At 33.1% G+C, this 19,040-nt stretch overlaps 1 protein-coding gene across 3 annotated transcripts in view; it reads right to left on the bottom strand.

Moving 5' to 3' along the window:
• LOC143239751 (uncharacterized) overlaps positions 1 to 17,497 on the bottom strand; it is a 36,986-nt gene extending 19,489 nt beyond the window's left edge. Inside the window, exons 1-3 of one of the 3 annotated variants that reach the window (XM_076481204.1) lie at positions 17,381 to 17,497; positions 6,506 to 6,670; positions 3,647 to 3,710 (exon numbers count right to left, since the gene is read on the bottom strand). In XM_076481204.1, coding sequence (XP_076337319.1) covers positions 3,647 to 3,710; positions 6,506 to 6,670; positions 17,381 to 17,448 — 297 coding nt within the window. In that variant the 5' untranslated portion in view covers positions 17,449 to 17,497. Of the gene's footprint in view, positions 1 to 3,646; positions 3,711 to 6,505; positions 6,671 to 17,380 lie in introns of those variants that run through there. The other 2 variants (XM_076481205.1, XM_076481207.1) reach the window with 2 other exon arrangements.
• Positions 17,498 to 19,040: the final 1,543 nt, after the last annotated feature.

Raw genomic sequence — 19,040 nt, 5'->3', positions numbered from 1 at the left:
ACCCACCAGGCCAATGAGCTGCTGTGATGTGCCTCGCACCCTAATTTATGCCAATTAGCATGCTCACCTTCTGGTTGTTATAGTTTGCCCTTTGTATTCTAAATGCCTCATTTTCCACTATTAGCCAAAAGATGACATCACCCAAAGAGGATGTATGAGAGGAGGTGGTGTAAGCTTGTTTATGTTCACTCTGACCTGAAGCCACAGAGATATACTAGTGTGTGCACCCTATTGGGTGGGGCATCCAGAAAGAGGGAGGTTAGCAGTTGATCCTGTCAGCTTAAACTTGGCAATTATGCTTTGAACAGTAGATTTTGGCACATTAAGTTGTGTAGCAATACTGGAAAGAGACACATGAGTCTTGTATTTTACAATAATTTGTTTTTTTAAATCACTGGACAGTTATTTCCTGTTTGGCATGATGACCAAGCAGATAATGACGGATACAGCGCTAAATTGCCAGAAGTACATTTTTTGCTGGCTAAATTCCAATAATTATGAACCAAGTGTCTAGTTCTGGAATGGCATAATGTAGTTTATTCACCAAACTAAACAAAACTTTTACAGAAAATATCAGTTTTTTCACACATTCTGAAATGTATGAACACTTTCTGCTCCTCCTATTTTTGGTTATTTGTTTATAAACAGTTTATTTGTCATTTAATTTACATAAAAATTTATGTAGATGTGTGTTAGTAAAATATTTATAATATACTATACTTTCATTATCCTAATCGTGATACTTTTTAAGTTATGAGGAAAAAAACTACTTGTGACACAGGGGTACGAACACTCTCTGTCGTAACTGTACAAACCATTACCTCAACACTGATTCATCACACAGAGATGATCAGGTCCATAAAGGTAGAAAAAAGCCATTCTTTTTTAAAATACTTTTCTGGAATCCTACATCACAAAACTGGTTTGTGTTGTTTGACTGGCCTTCTCAAAATCTGTTAGGACTAGCTTAAGTCTTTACATCATGAATGAATGAATGTGAATAACTGAGGTTATAACTGACTATTATCTATTTACTACTTGTGTCTAAGTTTTACAGCTCTGGATGTATAAATAATATACCCTTAACTGTGACTAGATTTAAAAGATTCCAGTTCTGTGTATGGTTACCAAGAACATTAACTGTTAAACTGTATAAACATACACAACACATTTACATGTTAAACTGTATAAACATCTGTAAAATACTTACATGTCAAACCATAAACATCTATAGCATGCCATACCAGCCGTTTTTAAATATATAATTTTTATGCAAGTGAGTTTTCTCGTCATCATGGATTGTATAACCATCTATAACATGTTTATATGTTAAACTGTATAAACATCTGTAGCATGTTTACATGTTAAACTGTATAAACATCTGTAACATTTACATGTTAAACTGTATAAATATCTGTAACATATTTACATATTACACTGTATTAAGATCTAACATTTACATGCTAAACTGTATAAACATCTATAACATATTCACATATTAAACTGTATAAACATCCATGTTTACATGCTAAACTAATATACTGTAGTAGTTCCACAACTCATATAGCAGTTGAGGTAATACATACATGGTGACAATACCATCACTTTATTCTTATAGTAACCCACAGTCTAACTGCTCTAACTGGATCATAATTTGATATTTAAATATTACTAATTTGAATATTCAAAAAACTGTATAGAATTTCTGCTTCTTCTTTATTTGTTTTTATTCTGTTTTGGACATTGAAACCCCTTTCACACTCAACACTTGTAACAGCTATTGCACATAGCTTTGTAAACTCACTTTTTTTAGGTATAACCCTCTGGCACAGACTCTGAGTAGGTAAATGTTTGATTAAGCCTCAAGTCATACCTTCTAGCATGGGCCACTGTTTGTTTGAGGTTTTATTTATCTAAGAGTTCACTGACTTGTTTTTGTTCTCCCCCGTCCCCCTGGAGAGACAGCCATGAACAACATTGGGTCTCTTCCATATAACACAGTGTAAGAACTTCACTTCTACCTGTACCCCATAAACCCAACACCACTGGTGCCAGCAAGAAGCTAAAGTCCTTAAAACTCTCATTGTATTCTTTCTAAAATCTGTGGTTTATTTTTCAGACTTGATACATACCTCTTTTTAGGTCTAAAACTTCACTGTCAAGTGTACAGTGAACTTCTATTTGTCCCATAATTCTTCTTGGTTACACACTACACTATCAATGAGACAACATTTTTGTCATCCAGGTATAGTGTGTGTTTGTTAAAATCGATAAAAATCATGAAACTTTTGCAACTCGGATTGTATTAAACTGACTGGTTCTGCTAAAACTGAAGTTGCATTTACCTAAACAACAGGAAACTTATGACAAATCAGTATGTTATAAGTGTAAAGGGTTACGTATGAGATCAATATGTTACACTGCACAACAAAGTTTTTGCTTCTTGAACACTGGTGGGTGTCCCTTATAAGTTTTTAGCTGCTGATCATGAAAATCACATCCAAATTTGCCCATCACATATCATTTCATCGAAATCTTCAGTTTCAACAGAACATTGCTACAATGGAAATACGATATCAGGGCAACTGGAATTCATCAATGCTTGCTGACTACTTTTGGACACTCCAACGTGATGCACCGGTCATTGAATACAATAAAAAATCAGGAGCAAAGCACTTTTAATTATGTTAAACTTAATAGCGTATTAGCAACATAAACGCAATTAAATACGTTATTGCCAGTAAACAGTTAACTGTCTATTTCTCAGAGTTCCTACGTGATGAAGCAAAACCAAAACTATATTTGTGCATACCCACCAGGTACCTGTCACAATCAGCAAAAACTTTTGAGGAAGCAAAACGTGACCAAGAACTATGGAATTCTTTTCAAAACACTACACAACAAAAAACCCATTATTTCTAAGAACTTAATAAGAATGAAAACAAAACAGAATATAATATTATAATTACACTCACTATATTCAGTAGTACCAAAAAAACGTTTTTGCTCACTACCAGAGTTCATGAGGCTGGGATTCAGCTGATACCATTGTGGTCTAGGTGCTACTTATATCAATAACTATTGTAATGTAAACTATATTAAGGAAATAAACTGTAATTGCTGTCAAATGTATTTGAGCCAGTTGCTAATTTTAATCTGATATTCTTCATTTAACATCAACTTTACTATCCTACTGACAGTAGGCTAGTCCTGTTCCTGGGGAAGGTTGTGAGGAAATTACATCAGTAGTTCTAAGAAAGTTCTTGTGAAAGAAGAGCACAATACACTATAGTACAACCACACTACATCTGTCACATCCTGAGTCAGAAAGGCCTTTCATCTAGTACCAGGTCTGGGATACAACAGGTCTGGTACACCATTAACAGTAATATTTACACTTTTGTCACAGCACGGAACCATGAGATGCATGCAAAAAGTGTAGTTTGCACCCAAACTATAACAAAGTGACTTTTAACATTGATGAAATAACCTTTGAAAACACTTCTTAAATATGTTGATGCAGTTCATCCTTATTTTTAAATGATTAGTGTAAACCATAAAACACAGGAGCCAGCTAATCAGGCCTTTCCTCCAAAATCCACTGAAAAGTAAAAGTTTGTGTAAGTCATGTAGAAAAGAAACTTACTTTCTGTTTTGTTACGACTGCCTTCTGTAGTTGTGGATCCCAGTCAGCTCTTGAGAGGTCACCCCTGAAAACAGAATCATTACCTTATTTGTGCTGAAATAACTCAGGTTTGTGTCCTGTCATCCCTCGAGAGGTCACCCCTGAAAACAGAATCTACCCTATTTATGTTGAAATAACTCAGATTTGTGTCCTGAGAGGTCATTCCTGGAAACAGAATAAATACCTTGTGTTGAAATAACTCAGGTTTGTGTGCTGTCACCTCTTGAGAGGGAACCCCTGAAAACAGAATCACTACCTTATTTGTGTTGAAACAACCCTGGTTTGTGTCCTGTCACGTCTTGGGAGGTTACTTATGAAAACAGAATCACGACTTTATGTGTTGAAATAACTCAGGTTTGTGTTTTACAAAAGTTCTTTAATAACATCTCACCATGTTTGATTAGTGTCAAGAAATAAGATATTACAAACTTCACTTTGGAGGTTTCTATACGTAAATTTTACACAGTGGATTAATATTTAATAAAAGAAAACAAGACTGCACGTACTGTCTCCATGTCAATGTAATTTCTCATAGCTGCATCCTTCAATCATCCCAATAAAGAGATTAACAATTAAAGGTTTAATAATTTAAAATATTTATAATTATACATGAAATATAAATCTAATTTTTTTTTAATTAACAAAATGGAAAAATCTTACTTTTTTAATTGTGTTTCTACAAAAAGAATATTCATAATTAAGGATATTAATATCAAAACAAAGACCTGCACCTCCATTTTGTCATTAGAATTAAATTATATTTCTTGATATCACAAAATGGACAAGCAAGATCAGTGTAAGTATTAGTGGATGAACTATTCATGTCTTATTTAAATAGAAATATGAGTTGTTTTAAAAGTGTTGCCAAATGTTGTTAAGAAAGCTTTTTTAAAACTTCAATTTTTGAGACCTCATTTTTCATGAGCTATGTATGAGTATTAAGATTAATAATACATTTTATTTAAATCCATAAATATTCATATTAAAAAGATTAAAGGAAACACTAATACTTCAAAACAAGTACATAACTCAAAAACTGTTTGATATTAGAAGTTTACTAACATACTTGATATTGTCTTTATATTTTAGAATATCTAAAATAAAAGAAATATTTAGAGAAAAAGACTAATATTACTATTACCCTATTGTCGACCTTAAAAATTAAAAACTCCTTAATACTGCTTCGTACAATTAGATAACCAGCGAAAAACAAAACATGTTCCAATACCTATGGAGTACAGACAGCACAACAGGAAGCTACGAGTCTAGCAACAGACTTGTATAATGACAGTACTTTTATTGCTGGGAAAGTTGAAACAAGTGAAAATAGTAATATCTGATAAACTTAACTCATCACTTTATTATCTTCATGAGTTGATTAAGCTGAATAAACTTGAATTATAATAATGAACAACCTAATTACAATGTTTTCATTACTAGAGTTCAAAAATTATTTCAAACCATTGTGAAACAACGATGGTAATACTGACGATCAGATGTAGAATAAAGAGCTTCCCTGGGATAAAACACCTTGAATAGATAACAGCTGAAAAAAACATTAACATTATTGTATTAGGTTTTCAAACACTGTGTTCAATATAGAAGATTTTCATTTCAAGAAGTTCCAATACTTTTCCAAACAGCTGTTTCTACAACAATAAAAAAATATAAAAAGTTGTTTAAAACTTGCTAATTTTACCAAAACACTTCTTGCCATTAAAAAGATAAAACATTTCTTTCAAGATGCATCATGCTGTTTAATTCAAGTAATACAGAATTTTAAAACTAAGGTAGGTTGTAAGTTAAGTTTTCATAATCTTTTTACATGACACTGTGTGTGTATAACTAAACACTGAACTGTAATAACGTTTAACAAAGAGCATTGTCCAAGTTACTCAACTTATTCAACAGAAGTGTATTATATTCAAAGTTGGGAAAGTTTTCATAAAAGTGTATTTTTATGGTAATTGTAAACAGTGGTGACGCACAGATGTTGTTTCTCTGAAAAATATTTTTGGTGAAAGCGTAACTGTTTCTAATGTTTAATATGGCTACAGCTAAACAACTTTTCAATGTTTCTGTATTTTTTTAAAATAAGATTCCTATTATAGTTTAAGCTCAACTATCATATTTAACTGAGTTGAAGACAACCCTTGCTTGATTGAGAAAATTGTCTTTTTTGAGGTTTGGTGTAAAGAATGACCTATATTGTCAAGCAAGTCTAGGAGGTTACTACTGTAAAGAAAGTTTTAGAAGTTATTTTTAAACTGTGTTAATTTCACTCTGGAGTAACCAATACAGCAACAAATGCTACAAAAAGCTCAGTGTGGTATAACTTAAGTCACAAACGTAATAAACAACTTTAAAATGTTTTCACAGTTGAACTCATTTTATATTACAAAAAATACTAAACTTAAGATATAGCAATGCACCATAAAAACATGTTTACATAATTAGAGTACACTACTAAAACTACTTTTTCTGATGTAATATTAACAATTTAATGTGATGGATCGAGTATGTCATGATTAGTTGTAACTAGCATGTGAAGTAAGTAACAACTAGTCATGAAGATTTGAGACAAACGATACAAATATGTTATTGTAGTGCAGTGGGTGGCACAATGTACTTACTTTATAGAAGGAAAGTAAAAGGAACAACACAGTTCTGGTTAAATATGCTATGTTCTTACTGGAACTCATCTTATAAATGGTATACATATTTTAAGAAATAACTAAGTCTGTATAAAGTTTTAGATATTTCAGACAAGTATCTGGATAATCAATGCCACTTCTTTCACAAACCACATTTAATGCTTACACTCTCTGAACTCTTTCATCTGACAGAATTTCTTTCATCTGTGTTAAGGAAAAATCCACTTGTTTTTTCTCTAACCATGACCCACTTGGTGCATAGCCTTTAGGCCCACCAGTATGAGGGACAGACCTGTCCAGTCTTTTTTTGTAAGCCACCAGGTCTTCTGCACTATATAAAAAAATAATAAAAAAACTCAAAGATAACAGTGACAGAAGTCACTTTATGAAGATAATGATTAAATGTATAAATTACATGAATAGCAGAAAAATTACACTTTGACTGGGTACCCTTCAAACACAATCAATGTTATATCAAAGTAACAGGTTTAATAGAATAAAATGATATGAATAAATAAAGTACATTAACCCTTTCACAATGGGTGTCACTTTAATTACTCTTCTGTACAAGTCATTGTGTTACATTCAAATTTTCATTAAGCACCTTTATGATCAGTGTATGGGAATGAAATTAACATTATATCCTATGATTTGACATTTCACGTTGTCCAAGTTTTAAGTCCTTTATTTGAAAAGAAATCTTTATAAAATGATTGAAACTTCAAACCTATTGTCACATGACCAATAAGCTATGAAAAGTCTCTACATTGGCTCTCTGTATCTTTACTCAATGGTATTGAGTAGATGTATGTCTAGTTTTGGTTCATACACTTCAAGGTTCTCTGAATGAATGCAGCTGAAACAAGTAATAAACTTTTTAAACCCCTGACAGATGCCATGTCCAAAAACAAGAAATTTGTTTCAGCTTTGCAGCCTATGTGCAGATCTTACATAAACATGTATATATTTATTAGAAAGAGCTCATTTTAAACTATAATTTAAAACACTTTATTTTGAATAGGCTTGCAATTGTCTTCATGGATTACATGTAACTGACAACAGTACTGTTGGCTGGATGTTCAACAATAGCACTTATAGTTGTTTCTTACTTAAATATAAGTGACAAAAGGTAAAATCATTTATTGTGATCCACTTCAGTAAACAAATGAGGGCAGTCTATAGCTGCTGCTCAGTATATCTCATGCTTGCCGACTGACACAAGTTGTACATGTCATTGACATTTGGAACTGTATGGGGGGGGGTGTCCACTGATGGCATTAATCTCTATAATGAAAAATGTGACACTCAAGACACAGCCCTGAGGGATTCCAAGTTCCTATGAGAAAGAATGGGAAAGTGTTGAACCCAAAGGACTTGAAATCCCCAGTTCATTAAAAATGTTTAATAAAAATGGATAAATGGCCACACAACCCATATGACTGAAGGTCTCACAAGATGCTATACCTTCACAGTGTATCAAACTTTATCAAGGTCAAAAAATACAGAAAAAAAGATGTTGTTCCTTGAAAAAGGCTTTCCTGATTGATATTTCAAGTCAAATCACATGGTCTATGGTGGAGTGCTGTCTTCAGAATCCACACTGGGTAGGCAAGAGAAGGTTTTTTGATTCCAGAAACCATACAAGATGAACATTAACCATTATTTTTTTAAGGTTTCTCATAGACAGCTCATCAAAGCAACTGGACGGTAGTTTGAAGGAATCTTGGGATCCTTCCCAGGCTTGGAGAAAGGAAGGACAATAACCTGGCACTGTGCATCAGCAAAAGCATTCTCCTGCCAAATCCAGTTAAAAACAACCAGAAGAATAGCAAGAGAAACAGAAGAGAGTTGGCACAGCATCTCAAAGTTGATATCATCAGGTCCATGTGATGTACTGCCAGAATGACAAAGAGCAAGGTTGATTTCCACCACTGTAAAGAGGTGATTATACTTATAAAGGTGATCAGCCCGAGAAGAAATATGTGACTGCTCTGCCCGAATCTTGATGGGAGATGAGGCAGAAGTGCAAGATGGATGAGAAAAGCTTCCTTTAAAAGTACTGGTAATGCTCTGGACATCAACAACTTCCTGTCTGGTCTGTGGAGAACAAAACTAAAAGAAGGACAGAAGGATATTGGCCAGTGACTTTCCAAATCTTGTCCCATATGACTTTGGAACAGGTGGTAGAAGATATGCTGGTTGTGAACTTAATCCAAGATTCCTTCTAACTTTGATATCTTACCTGCCAAGTATGTGCACAGGTCTGCTGGAATGTTTGAAAGTGTGGGATATCTATGAAAGGTATATCAGGCTTGTTTTTGAGCCTTCCATGCCATGTGGCAGGCAGGATTCCACCATGGATGAGAATACAGTGAAAAGTGTGTTGAAGTTTTAGGAATAGACTGAGCAGCTGCTTGGACAATACAGTCAGTCACTGCTGCTACACAGTCGTCTATCAATAGTTTACAAATGACAGCAGGATCAAGTTCTGAGAGAGCAGTGAAAGAGGACCAATTGACCTGCTCCAACTTCTACCAGGGCACGCAAGTCGGGTGGCATTGATCATGGCCAATCCCTCTCAAAATGATAGGAAAATGATCACTGCCCAATAGGTCACAGTCAATTTCCCAAGAGAAATGAGAGAAACCTGAAGGGTAGCAGATAGAAAGATCAATAGCAGTAAAGGACTGACTGAAAATAGGTATAAGTACCAGAATTGAAGAGAGAAATATTATGATCTGAGAGCATACATTCTACAGAATGACCTCTCCCATCAATATAAGCATCACCCCAGAGAGGATTATAACCACTAATGTCCCTCAGAATTAAAAGGGGATACAGCAACTGTTCAATGACAGCATCAAGGTCTGAATGATCATAGGTATCTTAAGGAGACAGGTAGAGAGAATAAACAGTGATGGTACAAGCCAAGGAAACATGTACGGCTACAGCCTCCAAGGATGTATCAAGTGGCAAAGATAGGGTGGGCACATGCACCCATCCATCACAAAAATTGTCATTTCTACACAAAGAAAACTGCCAAAAGGTGACTCTATCAGCAAGTTTCAGAAATGTCTTCTGTAAATAAAGGTGTACAGGATGGTGAGAATTAATCAGTGCTTTGATGTCATCCAAATTAGAAAGAAACCTCAACAGTTCCACTGTACTAAAGTGACCATTTGTATTTATGTGAAGGTGAATTGAATGGAGAGCACTTCTGTTTTTGACCACATAATTTCTCTTTCGGATCCTGCCTTGGGTCAAGTGAGTAAGCCTCTGTTGGTAGATGAAGATTCTAGTGACTGAGAGCATGAATGGTCATTCTGCATCTGAGAACTGAAGAAGATGGACCCAAGGAAAAGCCAAAAGCCAGAGCCAAAAAAAGTGGATCCAGGGAGCCACTGGAAGAAAAGATGGACATAGATATATGTACTGATGTTGACTTGTCAACTCTCTTAACCAAGGAGGGCAAAAGCTTCTTCACATGGTTTAAAAATGACTCTGTTGGAGACACAAAGATCTGTCTGCACTCCCAGTGTAACAGTGAAATGGAGTGCAGAAGCATACATCCGAGATGCAGTGGTAGACAGTAACTTACGAGCCTCAGGGTAATATATGTTGTGAACCAGTTTTAAATGCTGTACCTCCTCTTCCTTCACCCACCTATGGCAAGAATGAAAGTAAGAGGAATGAGAGCCACTACAATTAACAGAATGAGGGTCCCTTTCACACTCATAGGCATCATGGTCCTTGCCACTGCAAGGAACCATGAAATAATGTCTTTGAGTGACCAAACTACTAACATTGGAAACATCCAAAGTTTCAATATATATGGCTCCACTTTGCAATTTATATAACTCACCTTGATGATGATAGGTGGACATGGTGATGTGAACATCATAATTCCATCTTTGGAAGTGGAGATGCACCTCACTACAGAAACTCCTTGGGTGGAGGAACCAGCAAGGATTTCTGACTTGGGGATGTTCTTCAAATCCCTCTCAAGAATAACTCCTCATGACAAATTCAAAGTAGCACAGGGAATAACTTCAATGGATCTGGTCTGAGAGGTCCCCTCACCACTTACAGGAAGCCACATTAAGAGGTTAGGTCTTGGTCTTACTTTTATAGTTATGTATTATTTGTTTTACATAACTGAAAGGTTTAAACATTTTTTACGTATACATCACACCTTATATCAGCTATCTAGGTTAACAATATTACATGGTGCACAAACATTTTGCCAAAGGGTTATATATGTATGACAGAAAAACTGTAATAAGCCTCAAAAACACCACTGACTTGTGTAAAGGCAAACATTACATGGTAAAGGACAAGAAAGGAAAAAACATGAAATTATAAATCTAACAAAAGGAAAATCTTTGGAGATATTCTACAAAAAATTAAAAGAGATGTATTTAGTTTTTAATTTCCTAATTTTAATTATTTCACTGTATTGTATATTGATTATAACAGCTAGAGTTAGTGAAACAGTAGAGAAAATGACTAAATACAAACATTTACTTTGTAAAATATTTGAAATTTTTTAGAAGGATCTAAAGGTCATGGAAATGAAATATGAAAACAATAAGGTGAAGAAAAGTATTTTTATATTTAAAATGAAAATTATATTGCACTCAATTTATTAATGAATTTGTATGATTGCAAGAAATTAAATAAATATTTTTAGTAAAAACAATTATAATGCCATTCTTTGTATACAAGATACAATCTTCAATATAATTTTACAAGTTTTTGAGAAGATACATCAGGAAATTTTAGCTTCCACGTTTTTGTACATGTGAAGTTTGACTCAATTTCTACAAATCACATGAACACAATACAAAAGTGTTAACAATACAGCATATATTTATAATCTTATATTTTAATGCATTATTTTGGTATTTGACAACAGCTGTAAATGTGATTTATATTAATTTTAAACAATAAATCAACAGTTTTTAGCTAGAAGTTTAGGGCAAATTTTGTGTGTGTGTGAAAGTGAAAAGTTTAGACCAAGAAGTTTTGTGAAATAATTGAGACAAGGATGACTTAGTATTACTAATCAATATTATTCTTACTATTATTCTCATCTTAACTATGTGTATTATTATTTTCATAAGATTTTGACCACTGAATTCTCTGGCCGTCATCAGGTTTTATATCAGACATTTTTGTATGCATCATAGTCAGATATTACAGATTTGAATCCTGGTATAAGTTGGATGGGAATGACCTTAATAGTGTCATGAAAGAAAGAGATCTTGGTGTTATGGTTGCTCAGTTTCTTAAGCCATCCAAGCAATGTGCTTTTGCTAGTGGAAGGACAAATATGATTTTTAGGTTGTATCTACAGAAATATTGAACACAAGTACAAAAAGATAATTTTACAGTGTAGGTCACTGGCTAGGCCAAATTTGGAATATTTTGTTCAGTAATGGGCTCCTTACCTTAGGAAAAACAATGAATTGTTAAAAAGGGTTTGCAGGTTTATTAGAATGATGCCTGAAATGGAGTTGTCATCATGCCAGGCTGAAATCTTCCAAATTTTCTCTTAAAAAAAAAAAAAAGTTAAAGGGAATCTGATTGAAGTTGTTAAGATTGTAAACGGAATTAATAGTGTTGTTGCACTTTTTTACATTTAACAATGATAACAGTAGAACATACATAAATTTTGGCAGGGTAAGAGTCATCTTTAGCTAAAACATTTTATTTTTTTCACAGGGTGGTTGACCTTTGGAATTGGTTGCTTTCATATAATGTGAAGGCAGTAAATTTATGCAAGTTTAGGTACAAGCTGGCTTTTACATTTTTCTTATTTATAAATAGTTTTAGTTTAGTTTAGAGGGTGTAATAGCTAAGATGAACCAATGGATCCCATGCTGTCCCTAAATTCTATGTTATTTGACTAATCACAGTGGTCAATCAACAAATATCTTGATGATGAGAAACCCACTTGAAATAAAAAAGGCATCTTAGAATGGCTTAGAACACTTTTATTGATAAGCAGAGAACAACATTTTGACCTTCCTAGGTCACCTTCAGGTTAACAAAGAAGATGACCTATGAAGGTCAAATATTGTTCTCTTCTTATCAATAAAAGTGTTAATACCCATATCAGCCATCCTGAGATACAATCAGGAAATTTGTTTGCCTAGTGAAATGTCAACCCAGATGTCACTGTGAATTAAGTTATACCCATAATAATATTATCAGAATGTATAACTTGTTAACACACAATGCTCAGCTGTGCTCTGCCCACTACTATTTCCAAAGAAATGTTTTTGTGTATGCAAAATGCAAAGTAGATAAAATTAAGGTAAAAATATATATAATTAATATATATATATATATATATATATATAAATCATACTAAGAGTAAGATACAAACAATCTGTCATCATATAAGCCTCGACAGAAACTGTTACCTTTATTCAACTTATATTCTCTAAATTGTAATTGTAGATGGACACACCAATAATAAGTACTAAATAAAACATGAAATTTCATTAAAAGTACACAGAAACTGAAGATTATTAAATTTTAATATTTCAACATGCATTATTTTATTCTAAATATGTACCTAAAAAAAATAAGATAACTAGAACTTAGATTATTGTATTAACAGCCAAATTTTGTGTAATTATTTTGTAAGATGACAACTGTCGAGTGAGTTAGAATATTAACTGTATTCGTTTTACATTTCTTAACACAAAAAATATACAAGTTCTCACTTGTAGTACAGAAACCTGTACTACAATCCAATACGATTTTATCACCAATACGATAAGGAAACTCTGCTTTGCACAAAATGTTACTAGTTTTGTTATTTTGTATTTGAATGCACAATGTTTATCTCAAAGAAGAAGAATACAAATGTGCTAAAAACATCTTGGATACTGATTTTTGTCAAAATTAGCATACTGTGTGATCTCTTTGAAAAACTGAATGTGTTGAATCTCTCTCTTGAAAAAAGCAAAATGCACATTCTGAAACTGGCTGAAAAGGTTTCAGTCTTCAGAAAAAAGTTACTGCTATGGAGAAGAAATATGAATGAAGATGGTGGCAAAGAATGTTTCCTCCCATAGCAGCAGTTTGTTAGATCCAATAAAGTTGATTTGACCCATGAACTAAAATCTGTTTTTGAGGAGCACCTTACACAGCCCAATGGCTGGTTTGAAAATTATTTTTCAGAAAATATGGAGAAGTTTGCATGGATCCAAGATATATTTAAGGCTAAGGCTAAGGTCCCATCTGATTTTACCTCTGAAGAAGAAAAAAATCTTGAGGTATCTTGTGACAATACTTTAAAAATGACATTTGGCAGCAAAAAACTGAGTTTTGGATATCAGTAAAAGATAAATATCTGCTGCTAAATGCTAAAACTCAGAAAACCCTAATTATATTTGTGACATCATATCTCTGCAAAGCTGGGTTTTCAGCCATTGCTATGACAAAAAGCTAGTATCATGCAAAAATCAAAGTGAAAAAGGAAATAAGGATGATGGTGTCCAATCTGATTCCAAGGTTTGAGAAGCTGTTCAGTGCCAACAGGTGCACACATCCCTTTAGTAATTGTGGTTATTTAAAAGTGAAATAAAAATATCGTTTTTCCTTTCAGTTTATGTGTATTATTTTTTTCAAATGGCTACTAAGTTGTTATTACATAGATACTAATTAAGTATTAAGTTGTTTGGACCTAACTACTTAATAAACAGAACTGTTAGGTGTTTTTCTTTTTACCTAGGGGTGCTATGAAAAAAATTGCTGAGACACAAAGGGCACCGTAAACCAAGAAAGTTTGGGATACACTGCTTTATTGGAAGGATGGAAGTAAGCTATGTTAGAAATATTAAATTCCATAAGTAGTTAAGATGAATATACATGCCCTACGAGAATGTGACATTCCTGTTCATTATATTTTAACTTTAAGCTCTTGGCTTGGGTCAATGATGAACACAGCCTCTGAATAAAGAAGTCATTAAATCAATGTTCTTAGATCTGTTACTACTCACATCAGTTAACCCTTTTGCTTCAGGATCATGGGTCAAAGGCCATGTCATCACATTTGTTGACTTGAATTCATAATTTTATTGAACTATTATTTTATGAATTTATGTCAATAACTTTGGAATCAAATTGTAGATTACAATTCAAGCTTTAACATTATATATGAGTCAATTTCTAATTCATAAGTAAATATTAAAATAACACATCTAAAAATAGTTTTTATTGGGTCATGTGGTATGATGAATGCAGAACTGCTTAAAATTAGATGTTCGTGATGTCAAAATATTATTAAGTCTATAATTTTGTACAAATTAAAAACTCAAATTATTAATATTGACAAGTTAGAATATAAAATAACCTTTTATCTTTTTATTTTTGTAAGGTACAACTTACATACTGAATCATACACAATGGGCCTGTTCAACTCTTTCCGTTTTCTGAAATGCTCCCTTACATAGTTTTACTGTAGTATATGACATGTGAACACCCAATCAACAGCTCAGAATGTCACCTAGTAGTTTTCTGAGCCATTTTAATCTGGCAAAAGGCTACTATACTCTTTTGATCCAAGATATCAATAAGGCAGGTTCTCGTTTTAGTCTGAAGTTTTGTACTTTTTAAGACCTACATACAGCTTAGTTACTAAGCTTAATAAATTATAGTAGAATTTTATGGTATCAGTGTAGTTATTTATGATTTTTAGTTATTCAAGTGTATATATAAAAGCTAAAAAAAATTGTGTTTGATATCCTCCACTCGCAGAATTTTAAAAAGCTTAGCAACCCGTGTCCAGCAGCAACCAAGTTCATAGGTTGTAGCTTTGAAAGATAACTGTTTGCTTTACTTCTTTATTTATTGATCTGTATCTTACAAAACGTCAGTTTCATGATTTATTTACAAATGGTAATAACCTATATACATATATAATGTAGAATAATTTATATATTACTACATAATACAAAATACTAGTCCACTAAAACATAACCAAGTCAGTTTTATATTATTGGATACAGTAACAAAGTGCATGTGCACTGTGTCATTGGAAGTTATATAATGTTAACTAGGCATGACTAGAAGGTCAATATAACGAAAAATAATAAATATATAATGTTAGGAGACTCAAGCTACTCAATATAACAACAAATTATAAATATATATAAATATATAATGTTAGGAGACTTAAGCTACTTAAAATAAACATTTGTATATTCATGTTATAATATGTAGTCATTCTAGCACACACAAAAAAGTTTATATTTCCTAATATTTTTTATGATAGGTACAAAGTTAATTAGTTGGCAGATGCCACATAGGGTATACAAACTAACAGAAAATATAGTCTTTCTGAAAACAAATATATGAAATGTGTTTAGGAGGTTTCAGAGATTACACTAATAATATTTTAGATTTTGGGGAAAAAGAATAGTTTTTATAATAAGATGAAAATCACTTCACACTTGGACTAGTAACTGAACAAGCACTATATTTTCACAAACCAAACTTTAGTAAAAGTAATTCATTAAAAAACCTGATTTTTGTGAAAAAATTTTGTAATATTTACTAACAGTTTGCCAAATGTTGTGAAGGTGAACACACTAAATCAAAAGTAATAGGGTAAATACTTAACATGTGCAAATGCATATATGAACTGGTGTATATCAGACTGAACTCATTGTGAATGGGTTAAAACAATAAAACCTTAATACATAAACACTATTTTATGAGATAGGGCCTTGCCAGATCCATTTCTCAAATATTCCTCTCCTCCCTTCTATGTACAGTACTATCTATATCCACCCTTTCCTTATGCATCTGGTGATGTGGTTTGTACTTCCCTTCTACTATTTTTATTTTTACATAGTTTAACAAGCTTGTAAACAGGGCATTTGAAAGAAGGTTTCTAACTTGCAGAATCAAAAGCTAACACATCTCGTGCTAAACATAATTATGATGCTTTGCTACAGGAATTGGGAGCATATCCACAGAAAATTTGTAAAACATCATTGGTATGAAATTAATTCTGGAAGAAACTTTGCATGAAACACAATTTAAATAATTGTATAGCTGTTCCATTAAAATGCACAAACATCCAATGAAAAGCCAACAAATCATCATCCACAAGGAGCTAGACTTAACCTATGATTTATTATAGTACTGTACTACCAACACGTAGACTTGTTATAAACTGTTAAATTATATTACTAATTTAAACAATTCTGTATAACAACTGTATATGCATGAAATAACATTTAATTACCTTGAGTGCTTTACCATAAATAACTTGCATACAGTTTCAATGTTGATAGCAGTGTCATAATCATTATGTATTAAAGCTAAAACACTCATTCAGTCTTTCTTTGGTTTGTGTACGTGTCAGGTAATTATTCAACCAGTGGTGAGTGGGTAATTTAAATAATCTAGCATCAGTCAATATCTTTTAAATGCACATTCAACAGCTGTTGCTCTAAGTCTAATCCCCTCCTTCTTAACAATGCCAATAACCTTACTGCCAACAAGTCACAGATATCTACTGTAAGAAACACAGCTTACGAAACCTAAACAGTAGCAGTACTACTTTGGACTTCCAGTTACAAAGTGGCAACAGAAACCATTGCACACGACTATTTCAAGCCCAAAAATGCTAACGGTGGTAATGCTTCATATCAGAAGGATGTAAATTATGAATAAAACATTAAATACTATAAGTAAATTGCATATGAAGCTGCACTGTAAGTTACAGTACTACTATATAAACAACACTCTTTTCGTCACAAGAATAGGGAGTTCGACTACCTCCCCTTCAACCGTGCGGGCGTGTTTAATGAAGCTCCCAACGCAGATAGATACCCGCGTTATCCTTTTTAATTATATAAAATAACATCAATTCAAAAACCTAATCAATATTTCGTAAGCCTAAATTAGACCCAAGCTCTCAGGATAGTCGAGAGTACTATTATTATAACATCTTTGACAAAATAAAAATAAAAAGGGTATTTTAGAGAAGCAGATGTAAGTTTATAAAATGACATACCTCAAAATCGTTTTATTTTCAAAGGAAATATCATAGTTTTGTTTATTTGTGAGGTCTAATGATTCCATGTTGCTCCACACACCCCTTAACGTCGACTCTACACGATCTCTGCCTAAATTTGTATTTTGTTAAATAACGCGACCTCTATTCTTTAAATAATAAAGATGGGTAAATATCTTAATATACCTTGTATATAATACACAACTGACCATCGTAAACAGTGATGTCGAGAAAACCCACTTGTAGAGAAATATATATGCAAAAAACGGCTCGTTTGGGTTGAGAAAATATTTTACAAACGAGCCGTTTTTGCATATATATGACCATCGTAAATATCTTAGCCTTTTTTTATGTTCGTCCACTTATTAACTACACGATGTGTCTGTTTGTTTGTTTGGGAATTTCGCACAAAGCTACTCGAGGGCTATCTGTGCTAGCCGTCCCTAATTTAGCAGTGTAAGACTAGAGGGAAGGCAGCTAGTCATCACCACCCACCACCAACTCTTGGGCTACTCTTTTACCAACGAATAGTGGGATTGACCGTCACATTATACACCCCCACGGCTGGGAGAGCGAGCATGTTTAGCGCGACGCGGGCGCGAACCCGCGACCCTCGGATTACGAATCGCACGCCTTACGCGCTAGGCCATGCCGGGCCAACGATGTGTCTGAAAGCTTATAACGCTAACATTCGGATTTCGATACATGTGGAGCCACGACACAAATAGGTTATTTTATGGTTTTTGTACCTAACAAGAAAATCAAACATTCTTTCGTTTTGCCCTTGCTCAGGTTTATTGATAAAGAGTGCAATTTTTTTACAGTTGTTTTATCTCAGTGACAATGGAATGATGGATTTGGTTTTACGTTTATTTTATTTTTTTATTGCTGCTTATTTGATTTTCTTTCTAAATAGATGCCTTAGTTTTCATGAATTTAACTTTTAAATATCTTATTAATTCAGCAGCTGTGGTACGCATATTTAAAGTTTGCATAATTTAATTACTTATAGAACAAGGATACCATAATGAAGTTCTTAGAACTAACATAGTAAGAAAGTTATAAGATTAATTACAGACGTATTTGGGATTATTATGAGATTCAATAAAGTGTATAAGCCTTTCTTTGCAATAATTTCACAGATTTCTTAAGCTTTTCTTTGTAAAAGTTTCACGGAATAACACACTTCTCGTATTAATAATTACTCCCAGTGGTTTAATTGTAAGTGTCGGGTCTTATCACAGTAGAAACTATTTTGATACTTGCAGTTGGCACAGTACAGACAGCTCATTGTGTAGCTTTGTACTTCGCAATGAACAAACCTTAATAATTCCTTTATTTGCAGAAGTTTCCTATCCTAAATATAAATATGCTCACATATAGATCACTAAATGCACAAATTTATTCTGACTGATTCGAAGAGTTTACTGGAAAGTTCCTCATATGCTATTTTGAAAAAACGAAATGTAATACATTTTATATCTTTTACAACATTAGTGCAAAAGAAAGAGAACAAATTTTAGCGTCTGATTTGCTGTCTTAAATGTCAAGAATCTCTGGTCGGTTTACAAATGCTTAATTTAAGATGAAGAATTTATTAAGATAAGATTAGAAGGAAGAAGAGAGTGATAAAAACTTAAAAGAATATCAGTATAGACTG

This window comes from Tachypleus tridentatus, chromosome 13, assembly GCF_004210375.1.
Source record: "Tachypleus tridentatus isolate NWPU-2018 chromosome 13, ASM421037v1, whole genome shotgun sequence".
Taxonomy (NCBI): Eukaryota; Metazoa; Arthropoda; class Merostomata; order Xiphosura; family Limulidae; genus Tachypleus; species Tachypleus tridentatus.
The sequence above is the reverse complement of the archived record's forward strand: the minus strand, read 5'-3'. Positions and strand labels throughout refer to the sequence as shown.